This window comes from Phalacrocorax aristotelis, chromosome 1 (genome assembly GCF_949628215.1).
Source record: "Phalacrocorax aristotelis chromosome 1, bGulAri2.1, whole genome shotgun sequence".
NCBI classification, from domain to species: domain Eukaryota; kingdom Metazoa; phylum Chordata; class Aves; order Suliformes; family Phalacrocoracidae; genus Phalacrocorax; species Phalacrocorax aristotelis.
This window is the reverse complement of record NC_134276.1, coordinates 144,398,150-144,413,472: the sequence shown is the minus strand read 5'-3', so window position 1 is coordinate 144,413,472 and position 15,323 is coordinate 144,398,150. Positions and strand designations below refer to the sequence as shown.

The window sequence follows — 15,323 nt, the reverse complement described above, 5'->3', positions numbered from 1 at the left end:
GTGTATAGCAGGCTTGGGGATGTGCCCCACCATGGGGATGCAGACACCATGCAGTGTCCCATTGCATGATGTAGGCACTTTATGTCAGTCTGCCCACTTATGCCCATTAAACATGCATTACCTGTATAAATTCTACCAAAATTCTTCGTGGACTTTGTGAAGTCACTGATGCTTCTCTTTTTTGTGGAGGCAAACCCATGTTTGAGAAGATCTGAAGGAGAGTGGAGAGAGTAGAATTTAATTGTTTTAGTGGTCGGTATTAGGGGTGTCAGTGTTACGCCATTCTTATGATTTTTTTTTTTACGTGCTCATTAGATTTTTTGATACCTGTTTTTTTTGGGTGGCCACAATGAGATACTCTAGCCCAGCTGGATATGCAGAAAATGCTTGCCTGTTTCACCTGTGTTCAGCAAGTTCCTTTAGAGTGTTTCAGGTTAGGCACCAAAACCCCTGACATTTTCCAGGAAAAACAACCCAGAATTAAGAACTAGTTGTCATTATAGAAATAATCCTTAGTAAAGCAAATGTCCTCTGTATCTGAAGAAACTTTCTTGTTGCTGTGTTTTGATGTTGTCTAGAATCTTTCTTTCCCTCTCTCTTCTTCCAGGATTACCTCGGTGCTTGCATAGTTCTGACTGCGGCTGTCACTTCCATCACCGAAGGGCCTAACTCCGGGTTTGTGGGGCTAGGCCTCCTGTACGCTCTGACAGTATGTACCAAGGCAAAGCATAAGAACTTTCAGACCAACGTATTAATTTTATGATGTTTTTGAAAATACATATACGTGGTTATCTTCCAACTTTCTTAGTCTTGAAAAAAACAATCTTGCAAATAATGGATTTGAGCCAAAGCTGAGAGAGTTCAGGGCAGCTTGGACTTGCTTCAGGTTTTATGAGCCAATTAAAAAAACATAACCATTCCCAGGCCCTGCGTGCTCCCAAGCAGAGCAGGAAAATTAAAAATGCGTAAGAGGACCTGCTGTGCATTCTGCTTTGTACAACACAGTGTTGGTTCCGCCTGTATATGGCAAAACCTGCCAGAAAACGCTATCCCACAGACTGTCACAACCTAGGTAATGTTTAACCAAAGACCAGATAAAATAATTGCTGAAGAACCAGAAATGCCAGTTCTACCTTTGGAAGGAAATTACTCAGATGCACAATATTGTCCAAAAAATCCTGAATGGATTTGGGGATTGGGACCTTTGGGGCTGGTAGGCATGGCTCATCATGACAGGTAGCAGCAGGAAAGCAGAGGAGATGGGGTTAGGAAAGATGAGATCTTGGTGGGATGCTAGCCAATTCGTTTTAACTCTATCATTAGCACTGAGCTGTTTGAGATAAGTCATGGAGAAGGAACAGTGTTTTAGTGTAGTAGGCTGTAAGAGAGGCAGAGGGTGCATCATCAGCATAGAATGAGTATGATCACCACAGAGAGCAGAAATATCACTGAACTAACCATGAGAGCGGGGACAAAAGCAGCATGTCGATAATGGCAGGAAGAATTTTTGAAATCATGGCTGGCACGTCAAAAACCTGGCTGCTTTATAACACTGTTGTGAGGGAGGGTTACGGGTATAGGTCTGACGCTGAGATTTGGCTTTGTACACAAATGCTGGCAAGCCCATGGTTACAACAGAAAGTTCTCGGCAGCTGCCTTAGGGTGGCCTTAGATCCCCTTCATGCCGCTGTTGCAGCATTGTAAGAATCTGCCAGCAACTGAGAATCAGTCCCAGTGCTTCAGCTTCACTCTGAAAACATTCCTGGTTATTCTGCTTCATTAGCAGAGATCTGGAAGCGCCAAGATGTCTGCATCATCTTTGGCTTCTTTGTATTTAGTCTGTATTTGCAAACAGATCATTAGTGTAAAATACCCATGTGCTGAAGCCTGGCATAGCAGAAGAAAAAATGCTGTAGTCACCAAGTGAATACCTGTCTCTCTCCCACCCCACAACACTGATGAAACTTGAAATGCAGTTAGATCATTGCCTGTGTCCCCTGATACAGGTTTTTGTATCATTTCTCTATGGAGCTAAGAGAGGGCTGATGTTTGGACCTGAATGAGAGCAGACTGTTTGTACCAACATTGTGTTTACAGTAGACATACATAAGCTTATTCTCTCCCCTTGTATAAACACTGCCAACTCTCTTGCACAACTGTGATGAAGGTTGAAATAATGGGTAGAGCCTTTTGGATGCCAGGCCCTATTATCAAATCTGCCAGACCTATGATCGCAGCCCGCTACTCTGCAAGCAGAGTTCTGCATAGGGTTTAGCTTATCTGCAAATGTACCTATTTCTGTAACTTCCTGGCTCAAAACTGGACACAGAATGAGCTGGTTTCTGAACAAGAAAGAAAATACTTCACACTACCCCCGAGAGTAACTCTGCCTTAAGGATAAAGCAAGCAACTAAACCCTCTAAATTGGCAACAAATGTTATTGCTGAATCTCAGTGAAAATTATGTACTGTATGCCTATTGCATCAGTATTAGGTAAGTGGAAAAGAAGTGAGACTGGGTGATTTATTCATAATAAACTTATTTGGCAAATTCATCAAATCTGCCACAAATAAATGGACAAACCTTCCTCTGTATGTGTTTGTGTATAGGATGTTTTCACTAAGTTAAGTTTCTAAACCTTTTTTCAGGCATGTAAAGGATCTCAATTTTTAAAGGTGCTTGGCAATCAACTGTTCCTAATAAGATCAATTTTTCTTTTTTATATGAGCACCTAAATACAGACTTAAGAAGCTACGCTAGGAAATTGCTTTACAATTTTCAGCCTTAAATGGTCAGTTCTGACTAGAAAGTAGTTTTTCTAAGCCACTAGGTACTGTTAGACAACTAATTATCAAATAGTATCTACTACAATTAATACTTCTACTATTGATTAAATCCTTCTGATTACAAATGGGAATACAAACCAAGAAGGAAATACCATTGAGCTGATAATACATTATTTCGGTTATATTTCTATGCTAAGAACCTCACATTTTCCACAGAGAAAGAGAAATGAATTATCTAAATATGTACAGAAGGAAACAGAAATGAAAAGCCCATCAAATCTTTTTAATATATTTACAGACAGTAAACTTACGTAATCTTTAGTTGTAGTCTTTGAAGGAATAGAAAATACAATATTTTCAAACAATGCTTCCAATTTAATTTTTTTTCTGTGTTTGTGGGCTTAAAGAAGATTCAGTACTGATTACTAGATGCTGAAAACAAGAGATTCCCTTAATCGTCAGACTCTAGGTAAAACCTTTCCATAGTTCTCCTTCAAAAAACAAGGATGAGAATACCAAGCACTAACTTACTATGTCAGGGTTGTTTGTGTTGGAGTATGACTGGCTTATTACATATTTGATTCTGTTGCACTGAGTCTTGAACTGTTGTATCATCAGTAAGAGACAAACTATGCTTAGTTAGGCCAAAGACTATTAAACATTTATCCAACCTTTATTTGCAAACAGTTAGATGAACAGACAGAATGCTGAACCCTGAACTTGTTTTCATTTTGTGATGCAGATAACCAACTATTTGAACTGGGTTGTGAGGAATCTGGCTGATCTGGAGGTGCAGATGGGTGCAGTAAAAAAAGTGCACAGCTTGCTGAACATGGAGTCAGAGAACTATGATGGCTACTTGGGTATTGCATACTAATCTTTTTTGGTTTTGATGTGGCAATGTGAAAGCACAGTCAACTTGGTCATGTAAAATGTATACGCCTCTTTGGCCAAAATCTGTTCTCACTGACACGTAGGAACCTCCACTGATATGAGTGACAAGGATAGCCAAAAGCAGCTATGAAATATGTAGCCCACGTTAGTCAACATTAAAACAACCCTACCAAATGCCAGTGAGACAGAGCATGGCCCTGTAGTACAATCAGAAAGTACCAGGGCACAGTTATAGATGGGATGAACAAAACATCCATGTACCTATTCAAAAACCAAAAATATGGATAAAAATTAGAAATGCACCATCTGTCACATGCTTCAAAATCTCTGATCTTTGCAGCAAACAGGGACTACAGGACAGGGGCATGTTAGTAATCAGACCTCAGCAACTCTTCCCTGAACTGCATGTTGCTGTTCATACTCCACATATTTCAAATTGGCTTTGACTGATATTTCAGAAGTGCTTGAAGTGCAAGGCCAAAAAAGCTTGCAGGTCAGCAAGCTTCCCTGGAAAGTCAAGCCTCTTAGTCTGGAGACAAAACCTGCCTGTGTATTTGCAAACCAGGATGAAATATGAGCTGTGATGATGTCAACAGCTCATGTTTTAAGACAGTAACAACATCCTTCCTTGCACTGCCCTTCCTGTGCCGGTTACTGACCGAAGAACATGTTAACACTGCGCTGACACTACATTCTTCTCTGCTCGTTTGGCTTCTCCCCGTTTCATTGCCAAGAGCCACTTTATCATTCTCCCTCTCATCTTATGTGTCAAGAGCTAGAAGCTAAGTGCTAACATGCCTGCCAGGCAGTTCCCAGCTCCCCCTCAGCAGGGAAGTCAGGCTCCATTTCTTGAGTGGCTTCAGGAAGGTCCCCAGGCAGCAGAGAGGGGGGAAGGTGAATGTCATAAAGGGTGACCCTCTGATAGCATTCATTTTGGTTTGTTTTTCTGTAACTATTTCAGATCCCTCCCAAGTCCCCAAAGACTGGCCTCAGGAGGGAGAAATCAAGATTGAAAATTTGTGCGTTCGATATGAAAACAACCTGAAGCCTGTTCTTAAGCACGTTAAGGCATATATCAAACCAGGACAAAAGGTACCATGTCAACCAATTGCCTGTCATCGTTCTGGAACATATCCTTTCTTATTTTGTTTTCTTTTCTAAGGTGGCCGAAAAGCAAGGATAACAACAATTTGCAGTGATGACTATATACATTGATGGTCCTCTCTGAGGTCCCTGGGCATGGGTCAAGAAACTTACACTGATGACATCTTGTTCTTGTCCTTGTCTGGGATCAGTTTTCCTTCTGAGAATCCCAATTCTTTCCAAGTCCATCTCCCTCACATAGAGTGAGCCTAGGTGGCCAGATGAGATTAGATAAACAGCAGACTGGAACTGCGTAAAAGTGCAAGAATATCTCACATTTCAGCACACAGTGTCATTGGAGTCCAGGTCAAAATGCTGAAGTTTCAAAAATGTGCCTGGGACAAGTCCTCACGATGCTGAGAGGCAGAAAAGAGGAGTGTGCTTGCCACACTCTCTTGGTTTTTTGCCTGGTTTCTGCCACTGGCCATTGGTAAGGACCTTTCTTCTCACCAGTAGGGCAGTCCAGTCCAACTTTTGCAGAAAGACTGGAAGTCTGTTTTACAGCTTCCCTCTATAAGTAAGTAACATCTTGCTTTCTATTGCAGGTTGGGATCTGTGGTCGTACTGGCAGCGGCAAGTCATCCCTATCTTTGGCATTCTTCAGAATGGTGGACATATTTGACGGTTAGTTTTCACTGCAATATATTGTCACTCCTGACCTGCTCCCCTCTTATTTCTTCAGAAGAAATAAGGAGACTTTTTGATAGTTTATAACTTGGCTCTGTGGCTCAGAAGATACTTGATTAGAACGGGGCTCGTTATCCCTGATCCTTCAAAGTATGAAGTGTCCTGTTGTGAATAATGCTTAGTTCTTCAAGGAAATTTTATGCACAGAAAATACTTCTAATTTTTTTTTTTTTTTGGCATATGCTTTGAAAATACAATATGCTGGTTTTGAGATAGGAGGAAAAACATATGTAACTCTCTGGAGCCTCTAAATTTCTCCCTAAAGAATAACTGCATTAACTTAGCTGTCACAATGTTAGCGGAATAGAAACTAGAACTTAACAAGTCCATTCCCTTGATATTTTTTTTTTATTTTATTGTGGTTTCCCACAACTACAGCAGAAACTGACTAAAGGTTTTGGAAACATTTTGTTATGTTTTCACTCCTACAGCATTTCACTCTCCCAGCTAATTGCAATGAACTGGTATGCAGCAATATGCACCCTGGCATTTATAATACATATACATCTGTAGTGTTGCAGGAATATGGAAACCTACTGGAAAGTCATCTTGTTGTTTCAAAGATTTCCGTGTTTCTAATTTAGCCATTGTTCATGGAATGTTTGCTAGGGAAACCCCAGTAGGATGTCAGAGGATAAGTAAATCTGATGCAGCTAATACTTTCTTTTGTTGTGGTTCTGTGCCTGTATGTATCTATGGTAATAGGTTTTGGATTCATGACCGGGGTTCCTGGATATATAAATAGTGCAAATGATAGTTGTATTTATGGCCAACTTAAGTTTCCTTCTAGTTTAATCTTCTTTCTGTGTCTTTTCTTTGTCGGTTCTTTCTGTATTCCTGATTTTTCCCAATGGGAATGCCTAATTCTTTTCTCATTGAGCTAGCTCTGTTCATCCTTTGTGCAGAACCCTCTCTCTCTCTCAGCTAGACCCATATTTGGCCTCTCTGCTGATCCACTTCTGGGTGGAGTCCTGGCTCTAATAACAGTTACATAACAAGATTTTGAGTAACTTTACTGGAGCCAGCTTTCATTCATGTTGTCCATCTTGGTTCCTTATGGCTCTGTTATTTCTTCAAATTTATGTGTGTTCCGTGTTATTCCCATACTCTCACTTCTTTCTGTGTTTTCCTTTCCTTGCCCTCTGTTCAAACTACCTCTCATTTCTTTTCAGTCTTACTTGGCCCCTCCTCATTACTTTCCTGGTTTCCCAACTTCTCCCTAATTTACTTTTTCCCTTAGGGCTCCTCATATGCTCTTCTCTTTTCCTTGAACACCCTGGCTTCTATCAAAAAATGTATCCCCCTATTCCCAGTGCATGCCATATTAATTTTTCTTTCATTAGTCCACTTCATCTTCTGCTAACCTTCTCTCATGTCCTCATTTGAGAAGAAAATGAATTGCTTAAGCTTATGCAACCACCAATGTCTCATACTGAAGTCTTATGACCTGATACAGATTTTCTGAAAGTGAAAATGATTGGACATTGCATCCTCCAGATGAAATCTTGATACCTCTGAACTGCTAATAAGAGCATAAGACTAATGGTAGTCCAGCTAGGTGGAGATTAAGTCTTTCATTGGAATAGGGCCACACAGAGTAACCTACAAAATGCAGTATCATGTCAATTGGTTATGACAGAAAAGGCATATGCACACAGCTTTGAATAGCCATGTATTTGCCAGTTCACAGTTAGGTTCTCACTGTTGGGAGAGAAAATTGATGAACTTAATGTTAGGTACTTCCCAGGGCTGAGTACAGCTGCCCAGTGAAGTCATCCACAGGGAAACTGCAGAAGTGAGCCTGATGAAAATACCCCTTACCATATCCTCGTTCCATTTGCCCTGGCCCATCCCTTCCCCCATAACCTGGAGGAAGCTTCTGTGTCCAGGGAAAGTCAGTGGGGTCAATAGTTCCTGGCTTTTGTTTGAGGATTCAAGGGAAGAGATTCCGTCTGCCCTTCTCACCCTCTCCTACTTACAGAGCAGCCAACCAGTTTCTCTTGTACATCTCCTTCGCCTGAATATCAGCAGTTGCCACACCCAGCACATCATAAATCAGACTTTCAGATGAGATCCATATGCTCATTGACCTGACGTAGTAACTAGAAAAGGGAAAAATCCTCTTACTTTACCAAGTATCCCAGCTGTTGCAGCAACCTCTTGTCAGGGAATGAACTACTAGGTTAAGGAGTGATTAATGTGACTGCTTCCAGTAATCTTATGCTAGCAGAACAGTATGTGGCTAATTCACAACCAAATACTCAAATGAAACTGAGCTGTAGGAACCAGCATGAATGGTATTAAAATGACTTGGAGTAGGACATCTTTTTTGTTTTTCTGATCTGCTTCTTGTTAAAAAGTTAATGCTACCCTATTTCTTCTAGAGTTCAAAGGATAGTTTTGGCTCCTGATGTATGGATTGCAGATATATATGTAAATTGTGCAAAAGAAATTGTGCACAATCTCATATTAAATATCTTCTGCACTTGTTAAAGTAGAGGGGAACAGAGGAAGGCACAGGACATGGCTAATTACAGAAGTTGCTCTTGTTCCTGCTCTGTTTGTGTGTAAGGCTCAGGTTGCCCCATAATAAACTATCTTTCTGGTGCTACCATTAATCGCATAGCATGGAAGCCACGTGTTTCCTTTAAGGGAAGCTAGGGGGAAAAAAAGAAAGAGGGGAAGGCAACAGTATCACTAAAAGCTGGGTTCCCTCTGGCTTGCATTACTACACGCATTCACCTTCCCCATGTATGTATAACAGTGCTGAGAGATCACAAAGGCACGCTGCCTCATCATCTGGAGTCCAGCCTAAACTAGTTGTTTCTCTTGCTGTCTGCTACCTGCAGATCACGTTTTGTGCAATTCCCTCACATGTCCTCTGCATATTGTTTTAAATAGGTAGGATAGTGATTGACGGAATAGATATCAGCAAATTGCCTCTTCATACTCTCCGTTCCCGACTCTCCATTATTCTCCAGGATCCAATATTATTCAGTGGCTCCATCCGGTAGGTGTATGCCATCAGGGGGTGACAAGCAGCATTGCATGGCGTGTTTGTGATGGGCACTGTGGAACAGGAAGGGATGTAAAAAGGAAGGATCCTTCCTAGCTCAGTCCAATATGTCTACACAGTCTGTCCAAGGGAAGTCAAGTGACATACACAATGTCAAAATGTTCCTTTGTAGAAGAGCTGAATGAACTGTAATTGCAGTAGCAAGACTCCTATTATGGTTTTCTTTGCAGCTTTAATTTGGATCCAGAATGCAAGTGCACTGATGATAGACTCTGGGAAGCTTTGGAGATTGCTCAGTTGAAGAACATGGTCAAGTCATTGCCAGGAGGCCTTGGTATGTCTGAAGCAAGTCTCTGGGAACACAGCCCAATAATGAAATCATGCATGCATGAGCATGCATATGTATAAATGGATACATGGGATCTTACACTCTGAACCACCATGTAGGTGTTGGCAGGCATCTAATTAATATTCTGTCTCTATGCTAGCGAGAATATTCTTACTAAAAAGCTGAAGAGTAGTCTGGTTTTCCACTCATTGCAGAAAAACCCTGCAGCACCTCAGCATCATAGTGGGGTGACTAGTCAGCAAAGAGTTAAGAAAGAGCAGTTTTACCTCCACTCCTTCAGCAGAATCAGGCTCTGCCAACAGAGCTGTAGCTCTTGTCTAGAACACTGAGAGAGCATTTTCCTTATAAATTCAGATCTGGTTCATGAAGGAAACTCCCATATTTCCTTCCATATTAAGTGTACTTCATATTACTAAAATACTATTCTTCATATCCTGTTAGATTTGCTAACTATTTTTGCCAACTATTTGCTCAATGATATATTGTTCTTTTCCCAGGAACTGGTGCTCACTTTTCTTGGTATTGCTCCATTACAGTGTTCAGTCAAGATGATGCTTATTGACTTTTGCAGAGATTTTCCTTGACCCTGGAATAGTGCACAAGCAGAGCTTTCATGGTGCCCACTCAAAATCACTGGGTCCTGACTGTACGAACGTACAGCATTTCAGTGGTGTGACATTGAAAGTAACTGATTTTATTACAGATGCAATGGTAACAGAAGGAGGAGAGAACTTCAGTGTAGGGCAAAGGCAGCTCTTCTGTCTGGCCCGAGCCTTCGTCCGCAAGAGTAGCATTCTCATCATGGATGAAGCCACAGCATCTATTGACATGGCCACAGTGAGTATAACAATTAGCATCACCGATGCATGGATCTACTTGGAGAGGAGGCATCATCCTCCCTAAATGTCAGCCATGTGATCCTTTCGCAGAAAAACCTGACAGCTTGTTTGTGTTTCTCTTGTGCTTGGTTTCAGCCATGGCTGTTGATGTGTTTTGGGGATTGATGCCTATGGTGAGGGGAAAAAAGAAAAAATGAAATGTTTTAGAGAATCCTGAGTGGCATTTTGTAACTGAGAATCCTGTGCACAGATCAGAGAGAGTACGGAATAAGATCCTCCCTCCTATGTGCTTGAAGACACATGAATTAAAATGTAAAAGCGTGAAGTAACTGAAGTAAGCCTTTTCTTTTGATAGGAAAACATTTTGCAGAAGGTTGTGATGACTGCCTTTGCAGACCGCACAGTTGTTACAATAGCGGTAAGTACTGATGCCAGCAAATGCTCTCTTTCCTCATTCCTCAGGCAGTCAATCTTGCCATTCACCAGTTAAACATCACTATATAAAACTAAAAACATCACAAAAACCCCTAAAACACAAGGTCAGAATATTCCCAGATACTAGAACAAATCAAGACACATACTATCAACCTGAAATTTTGCAGTAAATGCTATCTTGCAAGTGGGCCAAACTAAAACACTTAGCTCTGAAGAAGGACTTTACAGAGAATTTCAGCCTCTATACTGTCTCCAAGAAAATCTGAAGTCATTCTCACTAAAAAATTGAAACTGAAGTCATGGGTTAAACCATTATTGAAAGTTGCATCAAAATGTAGATTTGAATTTTGCCTCTGAAGACTACACATGTATAGTCTTTACAATGATGGCATGAATTTATAAAAGAAAGCTGAGATTTCAAAAGCTTGTTAGTGTGTTTTCTCAAGTCGGGTTATCTTTTCTTTCAGAATAAAAAGCTGGTTTTATGATAAAGGTTTTAAAAATTTGAATCAATGGGAATTGATCAAAATTCAATATCTGTTCAACTAAGGGTTTATAATTTTTTCCTGTTTTCCTGCCATTTCTAGTGCCCAAGAGTTCCACATATCTGTGCAGGTATGCACACATATATGAATATATATACATGCATAAGCACGTACAGACATACAGTGTTCCACCCTGTGACAGCAGGCTTACTCAACAAACAGATGTTTTATCCACAAGATAAATACATATTTCAACAGCTGTTTCATTTGCTTTGTCTGGAATCCAGTCTCACGGTTACAGATTAGAGTCACGCCTCCTGGACTCTGGTTTCAGTTCTGTCAGGGACTAGTCTGTGTCAAGCAAACCACTTAACCTAGCTCATTTACAATAAGCTCTAAGGTTCTTGGACATGTAAATGCTGAAGATGCTAGCAGTAAGCATATTCTCCTTCAGTTTCAAGCCATTCAGATTTTCAGTATTGTCCTTCTGGCTGAAATCTCACTTTTCTTTTGCTTTGCCTTTCCAAAGTTGGTGTCTTGAGCAAAATGGCACACATTAATATTTAGCTTTCCTCACAGAATTGGCTTAATTTCCGTCATCTCTTCATTCATGGCTGATCCTTCCTTCACCCACCTGTTTTTCTTTTCTTTTTTCCAGCATCGAGTATCTCACATCTTGGATGCCAATATTGTCCTAGTCCTTTCTGAGGGCTTTCTAGTTGAATGTGACACTGCCTCAAACTTACTCCTCAAAGAGGATGGCCTGTTCACCACTTTGGTGAAGACTCACAAGTAGACTCTTTCAGTCCAAACTGTTCATGAGACTTCTGGCTCTTTGGTAGTTATTTTTACCGCTTTAGTTTCCTTTCACTATGCTTCCTTTCTACTGCACAGCTTCTGAGATGACAGTGCAAGAAGGTGTTTAGTGTGTGGTTCCTGCATTTGTTTAATTTTGTGACTGTTTATGCTAATCATATTTAAATAAAGCTTAGACAGGCAGCTAACATTGAATCTATAATGTTAGAGGAACCCACTCCATAAAGTAATCCCTGACCTTCAGCCTTTATAGTGAAATATCACACTTTGAGAGTCCATCCTGTCTATTCCTGACTGGCTGTATTCATATGGTATTGAAATCAAACTCAGCTTGGTTTCATTCCTGTTGCCTATGGGGCTAAACTGTTGCCTGTAGCACCCACAAATTTAATCTTAGGGGGAGCTAATTGATCTACAGAAGGAGACAGCCCAGGGGTGCCCTAAGGCAGATGCAGAGCAGACAGGGTACAGAGACCAAGGAGCAGAGCAGGACACTAAGCCACCTGGCAGCGCAGGCATACCCAGGATGTTTCTCACCCATATTTCCTAAAGGGGAAGATGTATTTCAGTGATGCCATAGGATTTATTCCAACAGCTGTTCTGTCCCTAATGGCAATTAGCAGACTGAAAGTGAAGTGCCTGCTTAAGTATTTTCAGGCTTGGTGCCACAGGCTGTAAAGTAATTGGAAATTTCTCCAGATTAAAGATATAGTACAAGGACCTACTCCAAATACCACTGTAAACAAAGATAGCCTTTCACCAACTGGGTATGCCTTGCATTAGGCCCATTAATGAACTGCAGCGAGATTTATCGTAATGAAAATGTCTGTATGCTTTTCTTTATGGCAGCATCGGGTTCACACCATCCTGACAGCAGACCTGGTCATCGTCATGAAGCGAGGGAACATTTTAGAATATGATACGCCTGAGAACCTACTTTCTCAAGAAGACGGCATCTTTGCTTCATTTGTCCGGGCTGACATGTGAAGAATCACATGATGCATTTTAATAGCTTATTTTTAAACAAATGAAATGCAAATATTTTCTACTCAATGTAACACCACTTTTATCTTTTTTTTCAGAGCATCTTTCTTCACACTTCCATCTTCCAAAATAATAAAGCCTATTGCAATACATGTACGCCTTAAAGCAATAAAAATGTCACTTCATTCAAAAGCTATTAAACTTCACACACATACACACACACATACAAGGCAGAAGGTTTTATTTCCTGGGAATCTGGCATTTTCCTTAGACTTTTTAGTGACTTTATTTTCTTTTATGGAGACCAAAAGAATACACTGCTCTTATAAACTGCATATGCTATGCTGGAACAGGCAATCAAATCGTGCAGTTTGTCAAGGAAATGAGAGATCCCCAGAAACAATTTGGCCCCAGAGGGGAAAAAAAAACCACCCACAAATCCAAACCCATAACACGGGGCAATCTGCTGCATCCCAAAGGCATAAACTTTGCTCTTCAAGTTGTAGCAGAGGAGCAGTGAATGAGGGAAAGGAATTTAATCGGAAATAATAAATTCTTCCTGCCCTTCGCTTTAGTTCACACATGAGAGTTGGCACAGTACTATTTTTCAGTGCAACGATGGCTTATCCCTACAGACAGTTCCTAAAACCATGTTTGTTCTACAGACTTTCTTCAATCAAAGATGTAAATCATCTGACAATTATGCATTCTTTGATAGGCTTATAGAAGATTTTTGTACAGTATCTTAAGACTTTGTATTAAAAATAATCTGAATTTATAAAATTTATATTAGCCAGTCTTTTAAACAAGTCCACTAAAATGGCATGTAATTAGCCAACCACTACTTGTTTTGTATGTCTTTAGTCCTTCACATTATTTTTTTATCCTGGGACAACCTTTCTTTTCCTTTACACATTTCTGGTGTATCTCTAAATCAGATCTAGTCCAAGAAGGTATGATTTTCAAATTATTTCTATATCTTCAAGAATTTAGGTGAATTTAGATACATATTTACATCATACAGCTTTGAAAATGTTGCCTGCACTTGCCTAATGTGTATGGCTAGATTCTGAACCATGACAACTGCACAGTGGGCACTAAATCTCCAGAATGAGTTTCACAGACACTTTCAAAGGCAGAGTTTGAGACATCAGCTTCACTAGTAGTATTCAGTGTGATTCTTAGTCATCTATTGTTATAAGATTTAGAAAGAACATGAAGTGTACTTAAGCCTATTTCTAGTGTAATGAAATAACATAAGGCACAGTACTTGGCAAAAAAGAGTGCTACGAATTTTTGAGAAATCGTAGGACTTAAAATTGTGATTACATTTAGTCTAGTAGTGTAAAAATGATAGAGTGGTTTATCTTTTTTTTTCCCATTTTAACTATTGGAAATAAAAGCTATGTGACACAACTACACAAAAAAACTCATTCTTGAACATTTTATGAGAGGAAGTACTTCTCTGATTTCCCTGACTATGGCTGTGAAAAGTTTTTCTCTTTTCTGGATTAACTCCCTGGGTTGAACTTTGCCATACAAATAAAATAAAAAAAATAAAGCAGCGGAAGCACATGTTGTTACACAGATTTCAGAGCCAAAAGGCCAAAATCATTCTTGATTTAATTTCATTGTCTTCAGAAAAGCTAATTGGATTCATTGCTGTCAGACCCAGTCAGTATGAAGATGAAGTACACATAAATTTGTTTATCTGTATGTCTCTGATGACAATGCAATCCTGATTTATTTTAAGTGGTGCCAAACAGTTCAGCAAGATCCCAGTTCCCACATTAAAGGGCTGTGGTGGGCCTGGGACTGTGTCAGGTATCTTGCAGTACTTAAGAGAGGCCAATAATTAGTACCTCTTTCCTCTTATGTTTTTTCCAGAACCATTACAGGAGTAAGAAGCACCTTCTTTGGTCAGCCATGCCTCCAGAGTTATGGAAAACACTGCTGTTGAAACATGTAGAAAAGTGAATACCTTAGGGGCTGAGAAAAACCTGAGAAAAGTGCTTCATTCATTTTGATGGCGGTGTGCAGGAATATTGGCCCTAGTATTAAGCCAAAATTGCTTGGTCAAAGTGCTTGATGATCATAGTAGCCTATCCCACAGCTGCCCAGCAGGTTTAGAAACACAATTTGATTCCTGAAGCAATTAATCCTATTCAACATACACAAATTCCAAGAAAGGCAGCAAACATAAACCAACTGCTATAAATGTACCATATCTCCTTCCATTACAGCCACTGTGCATATGATGTCAAATACTCACCAAGGGCTTATGCTGAACTTTGCTTTTCTGTGTTTTCCTCTAATGGATGAGCGTGTTCCCGACAGACTCACAGCTGTTTTATTACTAAGAAGGGTGAGAAAGGGACAAAGTCTTTGAAACAAATTTCTCTTAATTTAATATAATGGTCTTAAATGTGTCCCCTTTAGGAGCAGTTTCCTTACACTGTGACGCATATATGGTAAAGGAAACATCAGTCTGGAGATTTTGCTTCTTTGACTCTTGTCACACTGCCTCTTTTGCCAGTCAGCCCTTATTCTCTTGCCACAGCCTCCTTGCTTTTTTTTTCCTCATCATCTCTTTGAGGTCCCCGCTTGTATCCCCGAATGCTCCTTAGTCTGCCTATGGCCTCCCACTCCTTCCTGATTTAGCTCCATACCCTCTGCTCCATTTCCCCTCTGACACAGCCCTGCACTCACTCTCCTTCCCCCCCAGCTTTCTCTAGCTTTCTATCAGAACACCCGTTCTCTTCAGGGGGACGCTTACTCTAGTGGCATCATGTTTTGGGGTTGGTTTTTTTTTTCCAAGCATTAAACTAAACAAGCTTTCATTATTGCATATTATGCTGTAAAACTGTTAAGTTCTTCCTTTCACAAAGG

At 40.3% G+C, this 15,323-nt stretch overlaps 1 protein-coding gene across 11 annotated transcripts in view; it reads left to right on the top strand.

Annotated features, from left to right (window-relative positions):
- The window catches only part of ABCC9 (ATP binding cassette subfamily C member 9), a 74,522-nt gene extending 61,936 nt beyond the window's left edge, over positions 1-12,586 (top strand). For 9 of the 11 annotated variants that reach the window (XM_075113943.1, XM_075113926.1, XM_075113993.1 and 6 more), the window contains 9 exons: positions 608-709; positions 3,529-3,649; positions 4,642-4,772; positions 5,369-5,447; positions 8,412-8,520; positions 8,757-8,860; positions 9,579-9,712; positions 10,070-10,132; positions 12,300-12,586. In XM_075113943.1, coding sequence (XP_074970044.1) covers positions 608-709; positions 3,529-3,649; positions 4,642-4,772; positions 5,369-5,447; positions 8,412-8,520; positions 8,757-8,860; positions 9,579-9,712; positions 10,070-10,132; positions 12,300-12,437 — 981 coding nt within the window. In that variant the 3' untranslated portion in view covers positions 12,438-12,586. Of the gene's footprint in view, positions 1-607; positions 710-3,528; positions 3,650-4,641; positions 4,773-5,368; positions 5,448-8,411; positions 8,521-8,756; positions 8,861-9,578; positions 9,713-10,069; positions 10,133-11,292; positions 11,473-12,299 lie in introns of all 11 variants that reach the window. The other 2 variants (XM_075114003.1, XM_075113967.1) reach the window with 1 other exon arrangement.
- The last annotated feature ends 2,737 nt before the right edge of the window (positions 12,587-15,323 follow it).